The sequence below is a fragment of the Pleuronectes platessa genome, chromosome 13, assembly GCF_947347685.1.
Source record: "Pleuronectes platessa chromosome 13, fPlePla1.1, whole genome shotgun sequence".
Lineage (NCBI taxonomy): Eukaryota > Metazoa > Chordata > Actinopteri > Pleuronectiformes > Pleuronectidae > Pleuronectes > Pleuronectes platessa.
This window is the reverse complement of record NC_070638.1, coordinates 16,081,649-16,099,669: the sequence shown is the minus strand read 5'-3', so window position 1 is coordinate 16,099,669 and position 18,021 is coordinate 16,081,649. Positions and strand designations below refer to the sequence as shown.

The window sequence follows — 18,021 nt, the reverse complement described above, 5'->3', positions numbered from 1 at the left end:
TTGTTTCACACATTTGTAACAGTGATTTTAATAATAATAATTTAATAATATATTAATCACACAAGTAGGGACAATGATATGAGTGATATTAAAAATGCTTGTTGATGCTATGTTTGATAACATGTTTGATAAAACATTAATCATATTTAAAGGTTCAGTGTGAGGAATTTAGTGACATCTAGTGGCAAAGTTGCATTCTGCAGCTGAATACCCCCTCACCTCACCTTCCCCTTCCAAACATGAAAGAGAAACTGTGATAATCATCTGGGCTACTGTAAAAAACATGATTAAAGTATTTGAATATATTGGGCCCATTTTAGGGTAACAACAATTTGTACAATTTAGATGATTAATACACACTACTGGATACATAGTGTTATTTTATATAAGATGTCTGCCTATAGATCCCTTTCACCTAAATGTTACAGACTGAACCTTTAAATTGACTGCATGTGTGATGGTACAAACTATTGTGAGAGTGCTGTGGAAAGCAGCAGAGGCTGAGAGGACACAGATGGCTGACATGAGGGAAAGTACGTGAATTAACAGTAAAGTGTCCTGATGTGCTCTGAGCACCGAGGTACACAAACTAGCCAAAACCCTGGAACTTTTCAGAATCAGAAATGATCAATTCCTTTAACCCCCTTTGCTACAATTCCTTTAACCCCCTTTGCCTCAATTCCTAGAACCCCTTTTGCTTAAATTCTTGAAGAGTCAGTCTGAAACAACCAGCCAATTGGTAGAACAAAGAAAATAAGAGATTTTTCATGTAAAGCACACTTCGAACAGCGAAAAGAACACTCGCAATGGAGTTCACTCAGAAAGTTAAACAAATGGACATTAATGCAGAAACTGTCCGGCCGTACTTTGAATTTTTTTTACAAAGCTCACTGCACAGCAGTGGGAGAGGTTGAAATCTTGCAAACCGGATGAAGCTACAACATTTATTTTGGCAGAATTTCTGCTGAACTTAATGACGTCTGTTTCAAATGCCATTGTAAAGCGACGTCCCTGTGTACCCGTGTCTGAGGATAAAGTTCGGTCCATTCTGGGAGACACTCTCAACAACAGTCTTTCACCAGGCAGCACAACAACGTCTGAAGGTTTGGATAAGCTCACAGACTTGGTTGTAGAGGAGGTGACGGAGACTGTCAACTCCACCTTGTCTGCAAGCTCCATCTGTGTGAGCTCTGAGAAGCCTATAGCAACCCTCCTCATTAACCCCGCTAAAGTCCAGAAGATGATCTGTTATGCCTGCGAGTCGTTAAAGACAGACGGACGAATCAAACAATTGGTAAAGTGTCAATCGCGCAAGCAAAGTCAGGCCATCTCCTCAGAGGAACAGGACCCTTCAGATGATCCCATTCTGGTGTGTAGGACTTCTTCAAGCTCCTACTCTTCACGAGTAAGCTCCAAGTCAGGTAGATCCTCAGAGGGAGGTTCAACAGCAAGCAGTATGGATAGTGTGAAGAGGCTTGTCCAGGAAACAATCAACGATAGTTTGACTGACATCACAGACTTCTTTAATGAGTTCAATGACAGCCTCTCTCTCAATTCATCGTTTTCTCTAGAGATTGATATGGCTTTAGATGAAATAATTGAGTCAATCCGTGAGGAAAGCACAAATGGAAAGGAATCTCCAGATCCAAACTTCTCAATCGGTAAAGGAATGAGAAAGATCAATAGGCTTTTCATAAAGACTTTTGCCGCAGCAGGGACGCTCCAAATATTGTCACAGGTTGCGAAAAAATTCAATGAGAATCCCAAAGTCACTAGCAGGAAGGCGATACAGTCATTGATTGCTAGTATTGACTCTGTGCTTCTGGAGAAGGAGAAGCCAGGAGGTGGAAATGAAAGTTCTGCATTCCAAACACTAGAAAAGCCTCCATCTAAAAAGGTTATTGTATTCACAAAACAGCTTTCAGATCTCATCTATTCGCACATCACACCTGGCAAGAATTCAGACATGGGTTCAGGTCTAGTGAAACAGGTTTGTGTTCCTACTTCACACAGGGGCATATATGCAGACCTTCAGACCAGGATGTTTTGTTTTCTGTCCTTGATAAGCTGGTGGCTGAACAACCAAGTTAACCGCCACACAAACAGAGTGTCAGTCGCTTTAATGGCCATCGACTCATCACAATCATCATTAGAGGTCAACAGCAGAGGGAATGAAAGACTGAAGCAGTAAACATCAACAGTGGTCACCAGCAGATGGAAGAAAAGATCTAAGCAGTCAACACCATCAGAGTTCACCAGCAGAGGGAACGAAAGACTGATAGAGTCAACACCAGCAGTGGTCAGCAGCAGTGGGAAGAAAAGATCGAAGCAGACAATATCATCAGAGGTCAGCAAAGAACGTGAGAACTCAGCATCATCAGACAGGAGGGCCAGGGAGCAGATTGAAAAGATCCAGGCAGAGGCTAGATATAAAATGTATGTCAGTGTTCTCTCGGACAAGCTCGTCACACAAATCTATAGAAAGGCAAGGTGTCCTGTACTGATGATGACACAAGCCGTCATCTGCTGGAGAGAATATGGGCCGAGGTCAAAGACATTGACTCAACTTTCAACCCTAGAAGAATCCTTGACAAGGACATTTTCAAGGAGTTGTGTAATAAGTGGCCTTCTCCAGAGATGCTAATGTCTTCCCTTCTTGGAAGAGATCCAGAACTTGAGATATCAATAATCTCCATTTTGAGAAAACGCCTGTGCAAAAAGCCTGGCTTTGTCTCCTCTTTCAGAGCAGGCGTCTCTTCCTTCTTCGGGAGATAATAGGTGGATGATGTTACTCCGAAAGCTTCACTTTCAAATGTCAGTGTGGCAGTGGTGCTTGCCACGGGGCTCTCCCACACAAAGCCAGAAACGGAGTGTTCGCTTTTTAACATGATTCATTGAACATTACTCACATTAACACACAAACTTAACACAAACACAAAGTGACTCGCTTTTCAGTGTGAGGACCAATCAGGTAATAGCTCTCACCTGCGCTGATTGATCCTCTGTGGTGCAGGTACCTCCATAATCATTTTCAGGTCAGGGATTTATCTGGCCTGACCTAGCTTTTACTAAGTCTAAAGTTTTGCAATGGGTTTTCTCAAGGTGCTCCTGTTATCCCCACATTTATAAAAATGAACACAATTTCTAAATGGAATTATTTGTTCTCAGTATTTATTCCACTCAGACTAAAGTTTTGCTGTTTTACAAGCTGAAAATTCACTGTTCCTCAGGTGCAAGTTTCTTCCTTTAATTCATCAGCCATCGGCACCTTCACCTGAACTTCGCTCCCAAAAGCTGTATAATGGGAGAGAGTAACCTCATTATGGCCGGTGATCAAATAGCAATAGTAAGCATCTAACTTTCAGATATTTTCAGAATAAGAGTCACAGTTGCTGCTGACTATCAGGGAAAATGGATAAAGTGTTACTTGATGGTGTTTGTCTTAAATTCGAAGGAAATTCGAGATCTCAACTTTTTCAATTTTGGAGTAAAATGTCTTCTTATATAATATATGGCATTTTGTACGGGACTGCATTAGTATCACTCAGTGTACCTACGCTTTGGTTATTAAATTCGGCGTTACTGTATTTCAAATAAACACATTTTCAAGGTAAAACTGGAATTGAAGATCTTTCACTTAAGATGGAGCACAAAAATAAGGGAGCATGTAAATGATTATATTTATATCCAATTTCCATAGTTGGAGGGCCTCAAAATATGCTGGGAAAGGGACTCTGATCATGTGATCTCATAAGATAACTAAGTATAATTCCTAGGAGTTTGATTGTGTTTTTGTTTTGTTGTGTATTGTGTTTTTTATTTTTATATTTTTTGTTTTAGTTGTCTGGCAAGATTTGAATATTAGTTGCCGGACTTCAGACTTTTCTGTCATGGTTGTTTAACCCTTTTGTGGTGTTCGTGTTTTGGTCACTCAGTCAATGTCCGCGGGTCTGGTGGACCCACCGCATTATTAGGCCTTTCAGTCAATACAGCTACAACAATATGTAAAAATACTTAACAGATGTTAACTTTATCCCAATTGCAAGCAATATAAACAGCATATATGGTTAATATTTGTCATTTACCCCTGTTAAATCACATGTATGAATAAAAGTGCTTTTCGTTTTTTGTCTATTTCTTGAACTTAATCAGAAATTCAACACACTCATGTCAGTCTACATGAGAAAATCTTTGGAAGACAATGAAGGGGAAGAGTTTAGAGTATATGAAGTTCCTGTTTCTATCAATTCAGAGTCTGAAAGTGAGTTTGAAGAAGAGGATGAGATTGACCATCAGCCAGCTACGTAAAAAGTTCATCTGCAGCCAGTCCCAAATCCAGGCCAGGCCATCAGCAGCCAACATATGGATGTCAAAAAAATTATGAAATCGCATGGCTACCAATGTAATAAGGATCAACCAGGGCCGACACGGATAGCAGTGACTCATGTGCAGGACATCGAGCCTTCTTACGAACTTTTCATTACGTAAATCATTCTGCACTAATTTGGAGGGACAGCGTGTTTTCGTAGAAAGCTGGAATGAGATGGACCAAACCCATTTATTTGCATAGTTTGTGGTTATTATCCTTGCTGGAGTTTTCAAATCCAAAGGGGAATCCACAGAATCCTTGTGAGATGCAGAAACTGGCAGAGAACTTTTACGTAAAATGTGCAGGAATGTGGGAGCAGAGGTGCATGTAATGTACAATTTAACATATTACGTGGTCCTGGGTCCGGTGGACCCGAACACAACATATGTAATATAAATGTGTAGGGGGGGTGTACAGTGTACAGTCACTGAAAATATGTTCTTTTATATGTTCATCACGAGAATGAGACAAGGCCAATGAGTCTCAGGTTTGGAACAAATATTTATCGCATCTATTTTCTTTTACCAAACATTGAAAACGGGTCCCACAGACCCGGACAACATACAAGGGTTAAGGAGGCATCAATGAAATTACGAATGGATGTCGGATAAAAACTTCAGTATTAAAAAGTTTCAGACATGAACTCCGGAAAATTACAAATTGGGTCCTCATGTATTGTTCTGTGTCTGGAACATATATTCAGTATATGCGTGACTTATACGCTGCATCCTAAATGTGTTGGAGAGGAAATAGTTGTATGTCTGGTATCGAGTGCAAGGGACCTCAGAATCAAATGTTTAGACAATGGGTTCACATGCTAGACAGTGGGTGTACATTCTATATGTAACAAGTTTATGTCGGGCTGTACACTAGATGGAAATGTCTGCTGTAAGACGTTTTGTGTCAATCCCGTCTTAGAAATACTAACCCCATGCCTGTGATTTTTCTGGACTTTCTCCTGGTTTGTTTTCCCATTGCAGACATTTTATTGACGGACCGGTTGGAAAAGTTTTGGACAAGGTCCTGAGCAAGTGACATTTGTGTTCCCTCACATCTTTTTCTGAGAACTTAAGGATAACGTCTTTCAGGATGGTTCATACTGGCTGTGTGCCTGTCATGTCACAGTCAGGGTGAAGGAAACTCGCACTAACGTCTGAATGTTGACAAATCAGGGTTGCATGCTTGGTCCTCTATAATCAGGGCTGTTTAGTTACACAGAGGGAATTTATTTTATGGATGACATGTAATGTGTCGGTACTATCTGTCATATCTTTCTGATCCTTTTCATTCAGGATTTGAGATTTTGTGTTCGCATTTAAATAGTTGTGTTTGTTCGATGAATGAAATAAATGTGGTTTGGGGAGCAGGAAGAGTCAGAGTGAAGAAAGAGAGGACATGCTCGTGGGACATGGGAACAAATCAGCCGTCCTACATCACTGGCAGCCTGCAGCATCACAGCAGTCACAAGCCTGGGAGAATGTTTTTATTTAGTTAAAACATAAATTGCTTAAATGACTTTGAATTTTATATTAACACTTTGGATAGAATTGAATAGAATTGTAGAATAACATTTCATATTTGGAATTTACTGAAATTTCAATTACTTTCTCTAAAACTATTTAATGAATTTATCCATGGCTTCTTACACTTCAAAATAGTAATTCATGTAAAAATTAAAAAAAATATGCAAGTTGGAATTAAAAATCCTGATTTAAAGGGGAAGTATATAAATTTGTACATTGATTTAAGTCCATAAACGACTATAAATGCAGTTTTTTTACTAAAATATGTGTTTGCATGCTCAGTATTTCTCCATAGATTTGACTGTTTTTCTGTAACATGCTTAGTGAAGTTTTACGCTGACTTGCCAGTAGGTGGTGCTGTTAGTCAAATCTTTTCACCAACTCTTCCCCCCCTCAACACTGCCATGTTGATAGGTGGCTTACAAATCCTGGCAGATACTTGAAGACACCATTTTAAACAGTGAATTAAAAATGTACACCAAGAAAAAGGAAGTTTACTTAAAGCAAATTCAGTTTATTAAGACACCATAGAAATCCCCTACCTTGTTACACACATCAAAATTCTGATACAAGGTTTGACAGTTTCCCCCCCTCGAAAAGTATATGACTGGGTATATGATCTTTTCTTACCTATGTTTGTAGCAAGGTCGTAGTTAATGACCAGGGAAACCTGCTGGACGTCAACCCCTGGAACCTGACACAAAGAAAATAGGTAATTACATTCTATTCAAGTAAAGAAAGAAGCTTATTCATATTTTGTCAACATGCATGATGATGATGACCCTGATAATGACCCTGATTCTAGTGGCTTTATTGCTTCGGTTCTACATCCACAACTTTACTGTTGTCGTTCACTCTTACTACGATCCTTAAAGGAAGCTTTTTTAATGGGGCCCCTTTCTACAAATGGCCCCTCTGGAAACTAACGATATTGAAGTCTATCTCCATGATATTCCAGGGGCAGAAGACAGAGGTTTTCAAGTTGATCTAAAAAAACATTAAATCACTCTGGAAAACATAACCAAGAAAATAGTCCCTAAATGTTTGTAATTATACATTTCTGCATTTGTGCTCTATCGAGATCTTTGGCCAGTTTGCTAGAGTCTGTTTTTTCCCATGAGGTGATCCGTGGTAATCAATGTTGTGCTGTCCTCTTCTCCAGTCGTCCACATGACCCGTGCACTTTCCTCTTTAAGCTGTCGCTCCCGATCGAGCGGACATTCAGAAGACGACCACGCACTCGACCACAGACCGAACCAACTGATCCAATCGTCCTCAGCATGGACCTGAGATTCCTGTTTGTTGCCTCGGCTCTCGTTCTGGGGGCCACCATCACCATGCTCCTGGCAGAGGAAACCGAACAGTGCAAAGTCAAATGGTAAAGTGCTTTATTTGGTTTGTTGGCTTTCTGGGTGAATTGTCTGCATAGTCATAGATATGTTATCATAGATATCATGATAGAGATATATAATTTATAGATTGAATTAACCTGTGTTTAATTAAAACTGTTTGTATGAAGTGCACAGTGGGCACTGCATGAAATTAGTCAGTGGTGGAAATTTTCCGACATCCATCCATTCATCCAACTGTTATCTATACCGCTTATCATTTATTGTTGTGGGGGGAACTGGAGTCAATCCCAGCTGGCATTGGGTGAGAGGTGGGGTTCACCCTGGACAGGTCGCCAGGGCCAACATACAGAGACAAACAAACATCCACTCTCACGTACACACCTATGAGCAAATTAGAGTCTGTAAATAACCTAACCCCTGATCTGTATGTTTTTGGACTGTGGGAAGAAGCCAGAGAAATCCCATGCAGACAGGAGGAGATCATGCAAACACAGATACCATCTAACCACCCAGAGGCCTCACCATGTAAACGCTTATGCATAGATAATGCTTTATAAAGCTTGTTGGGTTGCATGACATCCACTGCTGTCACAGTGAATTGGTCAAGGTGCTTATGAATTCATAGTTCTGTGCAGTCCAAGTTCACTTCTCATGCTTGTTATCATCGGTCTGTGCTCACAAGACTGCCGTTAGTCATGTCTCGTGCAGACGAACGTTCAAATCCACACTGTGCACACTTTTCATAAATACTATATGAGCCTTTCAAGTGAGCTTTAACAAATCTGACTGCTCTTTTCCACAGGTTGTTTGGCATTTCATGCAGTGAAGTTAACGAGAAGCTGGTGAGCCAGATCAAGGCCTGGCAGAGCAGGCCGAGCTGTCTAGCTGCAGGGGAGAGGTGCTCGTATGAGGTGAAAAGCTTCTGTCAGCTGTGGAATTTGAATAAATAATTCATGAAATAGTTATTATAATATCTGTTATCTCAGCAGTGATTTAAATGAGGATAAAACAAATTTGGAAACAAGGTTATACATATGTAAGAGTGGAGATTGATGCCTGATGTCTGATACATAGTTGATATACTGCATTGTATATAAGTAATACCATTATCTTGTTTTAAATTATTGATCTGCTCGTGGTCTCGCTGACACAGGTTTTTACCATTTACTACGGAAATAAGGATTTGTGCAATATTGGAAAGTGTCATGGTGTTGAACTATTTTAAGTATTACCACCTACCAGAGGCCACAGCTGCACACGATGCACATAATGTCTGTGTCTGACTGTGACTTGTGCCGGCAGCTTGTGTCGTCAGCTCCGTACTTGATCCAGGCCACGCACATGTCTCCGAAAACAAAGAAAGTCAACGACCTTCAGTTTCTTCTGGAGCAGTCCACTGTTTGCAAGATGAGTGTAAGTATATGTTTATTTTTTTCAATGATACAGCAGAACAATTTTATCTGCTGCTCCCACAGTTTGCCCTAATGACCATAGACCTCATCAGTCCTCTGTGAGTCTATCTGATTTAATGCATCAATAATGGCTTCAAACAAGCAGAGGGACAGCGTGTGAAAATGTTTATTCTCATGACCTCAGAGCGTTTTCGGGGGAAAATCAAAGAGGGAACTAAGAGTTCAGGTTAAGCAGCTTTGGTCGCTGAGGTTTTTTTGTTCACACTCTGTTTCCCTCTTTTTGTGATTTGTGAAAAATCCGCGTCCCATGATGTTTCTACAATGTGCAGGGTGATGCTGTGTCCGAGGTTTCCAAAGACCCTGCTGACAATAACACAAACTACTGCAGCCTCCAGAACCTGATGGACGGTAAATGCTCTCTCCCTGTATGTTTACATAATCCATATGTACGAGTTGGAGACTAGTCTCTACACTCCAAGGTTACAATGTATTCTTAAATTCATTCACACATTGTAATCTCCATTATAACAATAGTAACAATGAAGTTTAACGATATCTTTGGTCTGTTCAGGGAGTGGGCTGATTGATGCTGAAGGATACAAACAGTTCAGCAACAAGTGGATCTGCCCTGGGTTTGATACGGCCGACTGTACCTTTTCTTAAGAGGAGAGTAAATCCTCTTGGTAGAATTATATCCTTATTATATACCAACTAATATGTAGACTAGTGACCTTCAAGAATAATTTAACTTCTGAGTTAACTGTTTGTTTTTCATCTGTTGATCCTATGTATGAGCATTATTCAAGTTGTCTTTAAAAGCTTTTTCATATGTAATAAAATGTGAAGCTGTAACCAAAACTGAAAGTTTGTTTAACATGAACCCTAACCCTAACCCTCAGGAAACTGTGGGTATGGGAGAGATTTAACCAGATTGATATATACTTATTAAAAAATGTATTCTAATGAGCAAAGTTTTGGTAAATTTGCTCAGCAACTTAAAAAAAACTGGTAATTGTGATGTATGGGGGGGGGGGGGGGGGGGTGTAGTACACATTTTGGCTAATATAATCCACACATTTATTGTGAAAAGGTTTTGCATTTTAATCACAATACAAAAGAATTGAGAGACAAAGTTTGTTAATATTCAAGATAAAACACTACATGTGTAAATATAAGAAAACGTCACGTCTGCTTGAAAGAAGATGAAGATTATAAGAGACAACGGCTGAGAGTCACTCACAGAAAGAAAAGGCATCTTGTTTCTAAAAGTAAATTCTTGAATATATTTGGTTTGCACTTCACATGTGAAGAAAGTAGATTATTAAATGTGAAATAATGTTGAGTTTACATTTATTATTTAAGACCTGTCAAGTGAAGGTTTGATTGGTTGCCAGTAAACAAGAGTTGAGGCTCTGGATACCTTAACATTTTACAGTACACACTAGTTCGTTACTATTTTTTCAATTAGAACAGAAACACAGGCCTTTCAAGTGAAGCATGCAGAACATGTTTTAGCTAAAAAACGATCTGCTCCCCCTTGTGGGAGAAGATGCAGTTTGCTAAAGCTTTGCAGATACTCTATATTCGAACTTGCAACTTGCCTGCAGATGGATCCTGGACCAATTAAATCAGTCCTTTGAAAATCATGAATAATTACAAAACATAATATATAAACTCACTGAAATCAATTGTTATTCACATGAAGGTAGGATTTCCAGAATAAATGTAGGCAGGTCATCAAATTGGTGTAAACAGGTGACCCATCGCACTTTACATCATTTAACACAAAGAGGTTTTGATCACCACACCATGAACATGCTCTGTTGTACTGTTGATGTGTCTGGAGATTTGTGTATTTAGTTACTTCACTAGTCACTGTAACAGTGACTACTAAAGGCAGTTAATAAGCCAGGTGCTGTTAGAGGCATTACATTACATTCGACTATGTAATCAATCACAATAACATTAGTCATACTGCGGCTTTTGTATGATTTACCTGTCGCCACATGAGTAGTATATGATGAATTTTTGAAAGGGACTAATCATATAACATCTTAACACTAAATAAAAAATGTCAGCTTGAACTTTAATTGAATCCTCGTAGGAAATACTCCTCGTTGTCTGAAGGGAAGTGTGTCACATTCGCGGAGGAAAGTGAGTCTGCATTCTCTCAAGTGCTCTCTCCTCCTGGTGAGTCATTTGCGATGTCAGATCCTCTTTTTCATATTTTTTTTTTTAGCATGACCTGGCACACAAACGCCATGAGTCCAGACCAGGCTGTGCTGTCCATCGTGGACCTCGTCGCTCAGGACAGAGGCCTCGGTGGTGGGCGATTCCATGGACGCTCCATGGTGTTCACTGCGTTTTAGCGCCTGCTTGTGTTTCTGGCTCTGTGTGGACTTCTGTCAGGCAGCAGTAGAGAAGAGTCTGGGTGCATCTGGTGGCAAACGCTGGAGGAGGGAAAGAGGGAAAGTTTGTTTGAGACAGAGGGAGTGGAAAGGCCAAGTGACGTATGGGACAGACTGTGTAAGGAAGTCAAACTCTGTAATGATCAACAGTAATCTCACTACGTGCATAATCTCATGTCTTTGAATAAAGGTCAGTATCTCAGAGGGGAAGTGTTTTCCCTTTATCACTTTATCCCTTCTTCCAAACATGTATGTAATGACCAAACAACCACAGAAGTAAATTGGTAATCACACCATAATAAAACACACACAAAAAAATTCCTACTGCTCGCGGAATACAGAAGTTATGTTTAAAAGCCTTACCATTTAATTTCTGTATGAACTTGGGCCTCTTGTCCTCAGGCAGGTAAATGGCCACATAGTAAACTGGCACACCAGAGAGCGCAATGCCAATCCCTATGAGAGAGTTGATGGTGTCTCCGTACAGAGGAACAATGACTAAGAACAGGCTGCACAGGCAGTAGATGAAGGGGAAGAACAGGCTCAACTGTGGACAGAAGAACACACACACACACACACACACACATTTGTTATATATCGCGGATCCTTTCTCAGAGTATTTGTGTGTGTCATGCACAAAACCAATAAAATAAAATGTTTTAATAATTGTCCTTGTGGTATGTTAATCCGGCAAGCTTAATTGGAATCAGCAAAGTATACTTCACAAATATATACTTTTTTTTACATATATATATGTATTTAAAGATCAGCGGTGGATGTTGCATTAATATAATGTTCTAAAGTAAAAGTAGCAGTACAACACTGTAAAAATACAAAAGTACGAGTTAAGACAATGATAATGTCACAAACATTATAAAGAAAATGTTTTAAAATATCAAAAAGTAAAAGTATTAATTCTGCAAAATGTTCCCTGTCATCATTCATGATGCCTCAAGTTGTACTTTAACATATATACTTTCTTGAGGACAATTGGAGAATTCTTTTGATAATAATTTCAGTAATATGTATGAGAATAATATGTTTCTTGTATTAAAGTTTTCAGCTCAAATTCATAAAATGTTTTGCTTTTTATTAAGTGTTTGTCTTTCTGTGCTCATAGTTTAAAACCACAACATTTACTCAGGAGCAAAAAATCAAGTTGAAAGAAATGATAATGTAACATTGATGTGATAATTATCAATTCTGACAAATATTATAACATTTGTGATATTGGTTAGTAGATAGAGCTGTCAGATAAAATCAGTAGAGTATAAATTACAGTCAATTACAGGAGTCGCGTGAGGATGCACTGATGAGATTATTGATCGATTGATCATTGGATAGTGGTCCGATACTGACTTAAATAACTGGACTAGCACAAATCTATTAATTCAAATACTGTTAATAATACATGAGAATTCAGTACATTTATATAAGTGTGTTTAATTTCATTGGTAAAGCAGTGTTTAAATGAGGTATACAGCCTGTTAATTAAACCTAGCTGATGACCAGAGCACAGGTATCGAGACAGAGGAAGTCAGATTGTTCCACCACTATAATTGAGAAAAAGTGTGTGTCTATGTGTGTGTGTGTGTGTGTGTGTGTGTGTGTGTGTGTGTGTGTGTGTGTGTCTGTGTGTAGTAGCACCTTGACGGGCCTGTGTCGGTTAGGCTGAGTGATGCGCAGGTAGATGAGGCCGGCCACAGACAGACCCACGTAGAGCCAGTAACTGAAGCTGAAGTAGTTGATGAGCTGGAACACGTCCTCCACACACAGAAAGATCAGGCCCATCAACCCCTGGAACCAGAGAGCGGGCAATGAAAACAGAGCATACACTAACACTGTTGTGACCACTGTCCGTCATCTGAGCAGTAAATGTCCCTCACATTGAAGAGCAGCGCAGGTATGGGTGTGTAACGCTCCAGGTGGATCAGACTCAGACTGTTGGGGAGGTGGCCTTCTCTGGCTCCAACGAAAAACAACCTGCATCATTGACAGAGATGAAAAGTCAAAGATGCTCTTCATTATGTCATCCTACGGTCAGTGCCTGTTCAGACTTCCTGGTTCTCACCTCGAGGCAGCGATGATAGAAGCATTGAGTCCTCCGTAGCAGGACATGGCCACTGACACAGGGATGATCCACTTGAACGGCCCCAGTGCTGCATTCCCAAAGGTCTGTGGGATCAGATTCACATTTTGGTTTAGGCTCCGGGTCAACAAAGCCTATTAATACCTTCAACCGTCATCCAGGTCTTACCACAGCGACGGCGTCACTGGACAGCAGGGATGGCATGTCCAGGACCACGTAGTACGCCACGTTGGTCAGCAGGTAGATGATGGTCACAATGGGCATAGAGATGGCAATGGCCAGGGGCAGATTTCTACAACAACAAGCACAAAGTAAAATATGCAGTGGAAACACATAACTATGTCTACAATGGAAACTAATATTCTGAAAATAATTGGATTCGGACAATAGTGAATAGATGATGTCTGTATTTTATGATTACCCAGTATTAACCAAGGCTATACTGAGAATAAGCAATAATGAAAGTAAGACATGTGGGGTATTCATGGGTTTAGTTTAATTACTTTTAGTTTATTTTATTTCCTTCCTTCAGTGTTATCCAAAAACAATAAATCTATACACAAATTTATGATCGGAAAATAAGCAGGAAGGAGAAAATCTTAGATTTTATACATAAGATGTTCATCATACAAAGAACATTAAGTACAAGACTGTTCCCTGGTTGAGATAGGTCTTAGTTGCATTATAACATTCTCTTGAGTTGTCACAACATGTGAGGCAACTGTTTGACATCATACTCACATTATTCTTTATAACATGTAAATAGGAATATGATGAAATATTCTATATTCAATTTGTATGAATATCTAAATCAAAATGATGTCTAATTCAGAATAAAGTCGAGAGCTGGATTACTGCTGATCATGTAAACACAGTCAGTGACGTGCTCTGTCAGCTGACCGGTGCTGGGCAGGCAGCTTAGTCATTACTTTTTGTTTCAGCTTGTTGTGTGGGACACATGGTGGATGAGTCATGACTGTGCAGAGCTGAATCACAGGGTCATGTGATAATTGTCAGTGGGCTCAGCACGAACAGCAACACGTTTCATATATAAACAGAAATTTGAGCCGTTGTGAGTAAATAAAGTGCAAACAAACGTCTTCCTATTACTGTAATTGTGAGAAAGAAAACATTTGTCATTTATTGAGTTCCAGTTTCTTAGTAAAGACTCTGTATGGTTATTTTAAAACCACTTTATTTACAATTTTCAGAGATATATTAACCCTTTAGCTCTGACTTTTCAAATGAAAGATTCAAAAGTCTTTATTGTCAAATGTAGAAATAAGTTATTGATGCAATTAAATTCTCATATATGTCCAGCAATGTCTTTACCTGGTCGTGTCACTAAATTTCTAAATATAAGACTATTCAAAAAACAATTAAATAAAGAACGGAAAACAAAGATAAAGAAAATAATTGCACTTTCATATCCACTTACCAAACGTGTTATACACATTCATTCATACATACAGAGGTAGACAGTTGTGTCAGTGGTTGCAGGGTATATCTAGAAACACGTGTTTAGACAGGCAGTGGTGTGAAGAGACAGTCAGTGTGCGTGTTGTCAGTTCTGTAGGGAGGAGTGCAGTGGCAGTGGTTTGGAGGTGTTCATCTGTCTTGTAAAATGTAGAGTGTGTCCACAAAGGCTTGAGTGTGTGTTTTTACATGCCCTCGAAATGCTTCTTTCATGCGTCTGTCCTCATTACCTCTCTGGATTCTTAATTTCCTCCGTCACAAAGTTCAGTGTGTCCCAGCCGGAGTAGGAGAACAGAGCCGAGTAGAGGGCCAAAGCTATCGGTCCAGGATCTGTGGAGGAGCCCTCAAAAGGACGCTCGAAGCTTTTTGTTTCTCCTTCACAAAATGAGAAGACAGCGGTTGAAACGTATGGCGTGTTTTCTCTGATGGATTCTTAAATGTATTTGTACTTACCAGTGGATAGTTTCAGGATTCCCACAATGATGATGAGGATGAGTGCCATGAGTTTGGCATAAGTGAAGATGTCCTGGACCAAAGTCCCCCACTTCACATAGGCACAGTTGACAAAAATGAGAATACCTGGAAAAAGTGGAGGAATATGGTGATGAATGAACCTTGCCCTAAATGGCTGAGACCATCATTTATGCAAACAAGGCCCAACACAGCGTCAAGTTAAACCTCTGCTGGCTTATTAGGTGTTTTGCCCAGCAGGTAAAGAGGAACCCCTCAGGAAACAACGACTAACCCTGCAGGTCAGCAGGTGAAACTCATTTTATCACGAGCTGCAGATGCCTGCTCTTTGATCAGCACAGCATATCCCTGACCATCTTGTCTGAGCGTCTCAAGGGCCTCAGCGTGAGCGCGTCATGAATCTGGACAGAGCTGCTCTCTCACCCAAATACCAGTCCTGCTCAGGGCCGGGTCTAGGCAGGGGCAAGAGGGGGCCTGGCCCCCTCAAATAAATGTTGTGCCCCCTCAAACTAAATAGGGTTAGGGTTAGGGTTAGGCACAATGCCCCCTCAAGATTTGTGGCTGCCCCCTCATACATGCCTGTCCAGACCCGGCCCTGGTCCTGCTGCTAGCCACATTCTTCAAAGCACAGAGCTCTGCTGTAAACCACAGTGTTATTTTTACAGGACTGTTGGTCCAACAATAGCCGGTGCCAGTCCCACAGAGGGTTACTGAGTTTGACCCTGGAATGAATGGACATGTTAGTGTTCAGACGGTTTCCTGTGACTGCTTCAAAATAAAAGCCACTGTAGGTTTTAACAGCGGAAAGCTTGTAATGTACAAGCAGGAAGTGTTGAGTTTGTATTTGCAGTAAATTAATTCATCTGACCCTTTCTTGTTGTAACGATGTTTGGCTGCCTTCTTGGCGAGAGACTTAAATCTAAATGAGATGTGTACCTGGCTGAATAATTGTATATGAACTACTTCGGGCTGCTGTGGCTGAGGGGTCGAGTAGTCGTCCTCCAACCTGAAAGTCGGCGGTTAGATCCCCAGTCTGAATCATCTGCATGCCGAAGTGTCCTTGGGCAAGATGCTGAACCCCGAATGGCCCCCCATAGAATAGCAAAAGTGCTGCAAGTAGATGCACTGTATGAATGTGTGTGTGAATGGGTGAATGTGAAACTGTAATGTAAAGCGCTTTGAGTGGTCATCAAGACTGGAAAAGCGCTATTTAAATACAAAACCATTTACTTTTGTTTTCTTTTTTTGTCATGAGAAATCCATCAACTCTTTTCCTAGGTAATGAATTAAATGCTGAATTTGGTCTGTCCCACATTCTCATTCATTCACAGGAGTGTTTCTTACAGATGCAGGCTGCTGCTATCAGGCGGATAGCGTGGTACGGCGGCTGGCAGGTTGGGTAGAAAGCCTCCACCAGGTAGTTGGCGAAGGTGAGTGAAATCACGGCCTGGCTGGCAGGCTCAATCAGCAGGATGGACGTCCACAGGCGGATGAAGGCCGGGAACCCACCGAAAGACTCCAGGATGTAGGCGTAGCTGGCTCCGGACTTGGTGACGGTGGTGCCGAGCTCTGCGTAGCACAGAGCCCCGAACACGGAGAAGATACCTCCGAGGGCCCAGATCAGCAGCGACAGTCCGTATGAGCCACAGTGCATGAGCACACCCTTAGGTGAGATAAAGATCCCAGAGCCGATCATGTTGCCCACGATGAGGCAGACCCCGTTGACGAGAGAGATTTCTCTCTTCATGTGCATCTTCTCTTCTTTGACTGCATTTGGGGCCTTTAAGTCCTCAACAGAAGCAGCCTGTGAACGTGGGCATATTGTCTGTGACATGACGCCCATCTTCTGCCTCAGATCCCCCATCAGTGATGCACTGCTGATATTGAGATTATGGAGCAGGAATTAAAGCATTTTCAAATTGAACTGTCAGATGACTAAGTTGGTTTAGGTCCAAATTCTCCAGGCTTAAACACATGAGCTGAACTTGATCATGTCAATGTCCAGTTAACAGGAAAAGGTCACACATGTGCTCACACCGCTAAGGAACACTGTGTAATAATCCGTGAAATAAGTGGCAAAAGTAAACAAACAGGACTTTACCTTATTTTGGGGGAATTCTAAAGGTGTATTTGTCCTCCTGTGGTGTGTGTAGTGTCTGCTCCTCTACACCTAGCAGTGAGAAATCGCTGAGATCATATCTGAGTGGTAGCAACTGAACGGTCGATGTCGCAATCCCAGCCAGACACATCCACAGCGAGTGTTTTTACAGGAGCAGGCACTCTCGTGTTCCCCTCTGTGCTATTTTGAGAGACCAATAGGCCTCGCCCCCGGCCCCCAGGAACAGCACAGACACAGGGAGCAAAGCTGCTTCTGGGTCAACAGGACAAGGGTCTGGAGATTGTTTGATATTGTGACGTGTGCTATCATTAAGGAGCATTCTGAGTGCACAGCGGTTGGCCGAGCACCTGCTTCTCAATCAGTCACTGGGACGGGCTGCTACAGGCCTTTCTCACAGCCGGCATGACTGTGAGAAAAGCACACTGATGATTTTGTCTCCATTCAGTTTAAGAGTCCTGGTGAGACATGCCAGTGACAGTGAGCCAGCAGGCAGAATACCAGTATCCTGAAACTGAAGCAACTAAATGGAATTCAGCCATCATACATTGCATTATCTTCACCTTTGCTTCTACTTGGTGTTGATTTGTATTTGTTTTGCATCTTGAGGGTCATTGTTAATCTTTTGGGGAATTTGGAATCTCTTTCAGGTGGGTGTGTGTCTCCGGGACGTTGGTTTGCTTCTCTTTGTCCTCTTTGTGTCTTTTTGGTCATTTTCTGACTCTGTGGTCATTTTGTTTGGTTAAGTTATTGATGTGTTTTCATCTGTGGTCATTGTGCTGGTCCTTCATTCTCCTTTTGAGTA

The 18,021-nt window shown here is 41.0% G+C and overlaps 2 protein-coding genes across 3 annotated transcripts; one reads left to right on the top strand and one right to left on the bottom strand.

The window, feature by feature from the left end:
- Nucleotides 1-7,172: 7,172 nt before the first annotated feature.
- On the top strand, nucleotides 7,173-9,445 carry wu:fc46h12 (uncharacterized protein LOC568958 homolog). Its single transcript, XM_053438009.1, has 5 exons — nucleotides 7,173-7,270; nucleotides 8,047-8,155; nucleotides 8,487-8,657; nucleotides 8,986-9,064; nucleotides 9,228-9,445. Exons 1-5 carry the CDS (start codon nucleotides 7,173-7,175, stop codon nucleotides 9,317-9,319), a joined length of 549 nt encoding a protein of 182 aa, XP_053293984.1. The 3' UTR covers nucleotides 9,320-9,445.
- A 352-nt stretch (nucleotides 9,446-9,797) lies between these two features.
- Nucleotides 9,798-17,352, bottom strand: LOC128454608 (Y+L amino acid transporter 2). 2 transcript variants are annotated; one of them, XM_053438044.1, is made up of 10 exons: nucleotides 17,202-17,352; nucleotides 16,445-16,974; nucleotides 15,083-15,208; nucleotides 14,860-15,004; nucleotides 13,322-13,445; nucleotides 13,136-13,239; nucleotides 12,951-13,047; nucleotides 12,712-12,861; nucleotides 11,428-11,611; nucleotides 9,798-11,106 (listed from the first exon to the last, which is right to left on the bottom strand). In XM_053438044.1, the coding sequence occupies exons 2-10, from the start codon at nucleotides 16,962-16,964 to the stop codon at nucleotides 11,012-11,014; spliced, it is 1,545 nt and encodes a 514-aa protein (XP_053294019.1). In that variant the 5' UTR covers nucleotides 16,965-16,974; nucleotides 17,202-17,352; the 3' UTR covers nucleotides 9,798-11,011. The 2 variants fall into 2 exon arrangements, with proteins under 2 accessions (XP_053294019.1, XP_053294018.1); XM_053438043.1 differs by having other exon boundaries at nucleotides 16,445-17,352.
- Between the last annotated feature and the right edge of the window lie 669 nt (nucleotides 17,353-18,021).